Source organism: Lactuca sativa, chromosome 4, assembly GCF_002870075.4.
Source record: "Lactuca sativa cultivar Salinas chromosome 4, Lsat_Salinas_v11, whole genome shotgun sequence".
Taxonomy (NCBI): domain Eukaryota; kingdom Viridiplantae; phylum Streptophyta; class Magnoliopsida; order Asterales; family Asteraceae; genus Lactuca; species Lactuca sativa.
In genome coordinates this window covers 231,104,531-231,110,269 of record NC_056626.2, presented here as the reverse complement: position 1 = coordinate 231,110,269, position 5,739 = coordinate 231,104,531, and the positions used below count along the sequence as shown (strand labels likewise).

Genomic DNA, 5,739 nt, shown 5'->3' with positions numbered 1-5,739 from the left:
TAGTGGGTAAATATTTTTTTTCAGTCACAAGGCTTTAGTAAAAAAACTCCCAAATTCAACTACAAATTAATCTTTCACTAAAACCATTTTTAAAGTAACATAACCTGTTTCGTTTTCATATTACTTTCAAATATTCTAATATTTTTTTTTTTTTAAAAATAGTAGGTACTTATTAATTATTTACATAAGACAAGTTAAAAGTTGCATGTGGGATGTTCATTCACAATTCACACCATCCTCTTTCCTTCTGATAATGCATGCATACATATTTTCCTAATTACAAAATACTTCTGTCATCCATTCTAAATATCTATCATTGGATCAAGTATTTATTTTTATTTTTTTTAGTTGTAGATGGATTATATGGAAAAAGGAAATGGCTCAAAAACAAACGGCATTGCCTTGCATTGAAAAGCCAAAAATGCAAAGGTCTTTTGTTTTGAGTTGAGACTTGAGACTGACTCTACATATATCTACACATAACATGAAAGCAACACCATAAAACCCATTTTACAACTCTCATTAACTCCCACAACACAAAAGTATCTGTTAGTCGAACAATATCTCTCCCTTTTTGTTACTGCACTTAGAGAGATAATGCAACCTAAATCATTTGCATACCGTCTTCAGCTTCTTTGCTGCCTGTGCAAACCCTACAATCACCTGCAACTCATCCAGTGTCTTCACACAACACCACAAATCTCTGTTAGTTATTTCGACAGAACAGAACAGGACAGAACAAGCTTTCTACGACTATTTTATTTTTATATGATGAGGTTGAGAAGGGCATTCATGTCTTTTTCACAAACAAGATATCGAGAATTAATCCATGCCCTAACTTAGTCCACTTTTTTGGATGGTTGATCTCATAAAAATCCTTATATTTTATGTTTTTTTTCGGATTAAACCTCAAATTTATTTTTTTTGCATGAAAAAGACCTTGTATTTTTTTTCTTTTTTTTCCGATCATTTTTTTTTTCAAAAAAGGTCAACCTCAAAAACGACCTTATATTTTTTGGTTTTTCCAGATTAAACCTTGAATTTTTTTCATTTTTTCCGAAAAAACCCTCAAGTTTGTATTTTTTTTCCAAAAAAAACCCTCGACCTTCTAAATGCTTCAAATAGACCCTCAACTTTTTTCAGTTTTTCTTAAAAAAAAATACACATTTTACATTTTTTTAAGGAAAAAAAATGACTAAAAGGGCCAATCAGAAAAAATGAAAAAATACAAGGTGTTTTTCAGGAAAATAAATAATTTGAGGTTTAATCCGGAAAAAAAAAAAAAAAAAAAAAAAAACACAAAATATAGGGTCTTTTTTTAGATTAATCCTTTCAAAAAAATTGTAAAATATGAGGGTTTTTTCAAAAAAAACTAAAAAGGTTGAGGGTTTATTTGGAAGCATTTAGAAGGTTGAGGGTTTTTTCGGAAAAAAAAAAATACAAAGTCGAGGGCTTTTCAGAAAAAATGAAAAAATACAAATTCTTTGTCACGCAAAAAATAAAGTTGAGGTTTAATCCGCAAAAAACACAAAATACAAGGTCTTTTATGAGATTAACTTTTTTTTGGATGGGACAAAATTTAAAAAGTTGTCTCAATTCCAGACTAGTACACGATCAAACCAAACGGAGTAATAGACTGTCATGTCATGTCTTTGTTTTGTTGGGTACTACATAACAAATTGGGCCTAATAGAGTTTTCCAATCTTTGTGGGCCTTAAAAGTGAGCCCAATAATATCCATACCTCACTAGTTACAAAAAGCTAGAAAATACCTGTGACATGAAATGCCTTTGAACAATGTCAACAAGTTGCTCCTTCGACGGATTCGGGATCGCACCCGCCTGAAATTTACACAAATATCAAAATTTGTCATTATACATTTATATACATATTCATATACTGAATCTGCAAAAAAGTTATTCTTTCAGCAACTCCTAAACTGGCTATACACTCACAAGGAGCCTCAATCCAAATTGGAACTGAGAGTCCCACACTATAATTTCTTATATTAATTTTACTCACAAGCTTAAAGTGTCGCCAATATCTCCGCAAGGCAGCCATCTCTAGTTTGCTAAGATCAACCTTCTGAAAAAAAACGTTACAAAATAAAAAGATTACTTTTACAACAACCTGTGAGCTGGCTCACCCAGTCCAATAAAACATCATGTGAGATGTAAATCAAGTACACAGATCCCAGTGTCCAAAAGAAGCTCAATTCATATTGGAACTGAAACTCTGACACAGTTGAATTTTTGACCATTGATGGTAAAGTTGACTTACCACGGACCCACGGGAAGTTGTAAAGGAGGTTTTGGAGTGTGAGTCACAAGATAGAGACCGGCTAACGGTCTTATGTGACGACCCGGATGATTTATGAGGACGGTTTCTTGATCGATGCGACTTTTGGGTGTCATCAGATGCTGAAAACATGGATTAAACACAACACAATTATTTTTTCTGGATGTGGGCCCACATGGACAACCTTAAAGGAATGCATAATAGAGTTTATAGCAAGGAGTAAAATAGCTAAAAGTACAACCATGTGCCTAAGGTATCCAATGTAAAAAAAAAAAAAAAAAAAAAAAAAAAAACTGCAAAAAGATTCAAACCCATCAATAAAAAAAGACACTTTTGACATTGGAAATTTACAAAATTGACAATTTTGCCCTTTTGGGTTCAAGATTTGGAAGTTACCCAGATCAGAGCTGTTCCAATGTCCATTTTCGAATTCAAGATCATCGTCTTCTTCGTTACCAGTTGGAGCTTCAAGCACACTTAGAGCGTTTCTTTGCAGTTTCACCTCTATTCCATTTGTGAGGACCTAAGATAATACGAACGATAAAATTTCAGGATTTTAGGGAGAATTTGATCTTCATAGCTAGATTAAAAGCTTGTTTTTTTGTAATCGAGATTTGTAATAATTTGGATAACGTATTATTCGTATTCATCTTTAGGATAAAAGATGCAGAAATGAAAGCGAATGTTCATAGAACTCAATAATGGAGCACAAAAAACCCTAATTTTTTTAAATTAAATATTCAGATAAATCCAGGAAAATCAGAAGATGGATCACAAGAAGACGACCAAAATGACATTAAAAGTCAATGATGGAATTAATCAATGTTGAATAAATAATTAATAGAACCCGAATTGAAAATTGCGAAGAAATCTTTAGATCCATTGACTCGAAACCCTCTTTAAATTAAATAATCCATTTAATCCCAAAAACTTCAAATCAATGATCCTAGCTTCAAATTAGATAAACCCCAATTCAAAACAACAAAAACCCAATTGAATCGCATTACAAAACTACATTCAAAATCACTGTATTCGATTTCAATCGTATCGACAAAAATTAAAAATTACCAGCCAATGCCAGCCTCCGAGACCAACAGCCTTCTTCACAACACCTTGTAGCCCAACAAGAACAGACTTCGTACGGTTGTTTCCGGTGACCACCACTTTAGTATGGCGGGGCAGTACGGACAACTCTTCCTCACTGCTATCTCCGCCACCACCACCACCGCCACAGCTCTGGAATTGAGCAGAAGTAGAAAACCCACAAGCACCACCATTATTCACATAACTCTCCTCCATTGCTGCTTTTTTTTTCTTACAGCATTATCCAGAAGATACAAAAAAAATCCAAAGCAACAGTAAAATCAGAACGATTACCAATCAAAATTATATGTAACGGAAAGATCAAGCAGTGAGGAATTGGAAATTGATGACATCTGGAGGGTGTAAGCAAGAAAATAATGACAAAATTGGGGTTTTTCAGGGAGTGAGAAAACACATGAGCGAGAGAGGTGAGAGTGACACACAGTACGTGTGTGTGTATGTGTGTGTTCTCGTTTTTTTCTTTTGCTTTGGTGGTGATCTGAATCCCGACGAGATGGAATTGACGAATGAGAGAACGCCACGTACGAAGAGAGATGGTTGATTTCCGGTGGCGTGATGCAATAATGCAATACTGCTTAGCGGTTTTATTGTTTGTGTTAATATCAACTTTTGACTCTTTGACTCTTGTTTGTTTAAAAGCAACGAAGTGGGGTCATTGTTTAATTACAATAATGTCCTTTACCATAAACCCATTAAAATCAATAAATTATAAACTTGCTCTCTACATTATATTGGATATCGTTTTTGTCTTCATATAGATTGATTTTCAAATTTTAAATAAAATATAAAGACCATATAATTACGACGATATTCTGACAATTCGAATTTTTGGACTATAGTTATAATTATTTATAAAATATATGGATCAAATTTTGTAATTTACTCTATAGTTTTAAATAATTGATCATCTATCTACATTTTCATAGTAGTTTAGAAGAGTCAAAGTTTTATTTATTATGTTAACATAAATAATCAAAATTGAGACAATAAACCGACTGAAAAGAACTTACATATTTCCTTTTTTAGAGAAAAAGTGATGCTTTCAGGCTTTTCCAAAGGAAAATGGCAATTTGGTAAATTAAGGATTAAATGAGGGTTAGGGGGAACAGTGAACCGCAACACCAACATTTCAAAACATGGGTCCCATGTCGGCGTGCGTCTGTCTCCGTATTAACATTACAGTACTTTTCATTTATGTTAATTGCAAATGAGCCCCTTTATTTAAGTTTAATATCACTTCAAATCTCAGGGTTTTTATTATATGTCCATGTATTGTCTATTTGTTTGATATTGTCAAAATCGAAACAAGTGTTTTTTTAAATAATAATTATAAATATTTAAAAAAAAAATCGTTTTCTTTTGGAATGTTTATTATGGAATATATATATATATATATATATATATATATATATATATATATATATATATATAAGAGTTAAATTGAGAAAAAAAAAACAAAAAGGTTGAGAATAGGGGATTCATTCTCAGACACTCATTTATTTTTGCTCAAAAGCCAACAGAAATAGGAAAGGAATAGACATCATGTTTCCTTAAACTATGTTAATCATTACTTTAATATATACAAAAAACATAGTTTTTTCGTTTTTTTTAATTTTTAAGAAACTATTTTTATCGTAAATTTTTTTAAATATATCAAAATTCATGATTTTTTATTCTCTACAAATAGACATCCATATTGATATAGTTTTAAGATAAAATAAAAAATTTGTTTTTTTTATATTTTCAGCTATCGTTATTCATAAGTGAATAAAAATGAATCAGGTTTTACTACAGTACATTCGTTATTCAGTTATGAATAAAAACTATGATTAATTTTTTTTTTACAATGTAAGTATCATTCATATATGAATATATCATATAATAAACATAGTATATTCATATTTAAATATTAAACAATGCATTCACTTATGAATATTACATAGTAATTCACTTGTAAATATTAGATGGTATATTCACTTATGAATATTAGATAATATTTTCATATCTGAATATTACATAGTATTACATGATATATCACATGTGAATATTACATAGTATATTCATTTGTGAATATTAGATGATATATTCACTTATGAATATTACACAATATATTCACATATGAATATTACACAGTATATTCACATATGAATATTACAAGGTATTTTCACAAATATATATATATATATATATATATATATATATATATATATATATAATTTTTATATGTTATTCACATATAAATAACATACAAACTTGCATATTTGTTTTTTTGTTTTAATAATTATATACTGAGAAAACATATTCATATATGAATATAACGTGGTAATTTAGTTTATGC

General features: G+C 30.3%; 1 protein-coding gene across 2 annotated transcripts; it reads right to left on the bottom strand.

Annotated features, from left to right (window-relative positions):
* Positions 1-377: 377 nt before the first annotated feature.
* LOC111911962 (uncharacterized) lies at positions 378-3,952 on the bottom strand. 2 transcript variants are annotated; one of them, XM_023907731.2, is made up of 6 exons: positions 3,366-3,952; positions 2,694-2,820; positions 2,280-2,419; positions 2,022-2,081; positions 1,772-1,840; positions 378-681 (listed from the first exon to the last, which is right to left on the bottom strand). In XM_023907731.2, the coding sequence occupies exons 1-6, from the start codon at positions 3,594-3,596 to the stop codon at positions 610-612; spliced, it is 699 nt and encodes a 232-aa protein (XP_023763499.1). In that variant the 5' UTR covers positions 3,597-3,952; the 3' UTR covers positions 378-609. The 2 variants fall into 2 exon arrangements, with proteins under 2 accessions (XP_023763499.1, XP_023763498.1); XM_023907730.3 differs by having other exon boundaries at positions 2,022-2,084; positions 3,366-3,948.
* Between the last annotated feature and the right edge of the window lie 1,787 nt (positions 3,953-5,739).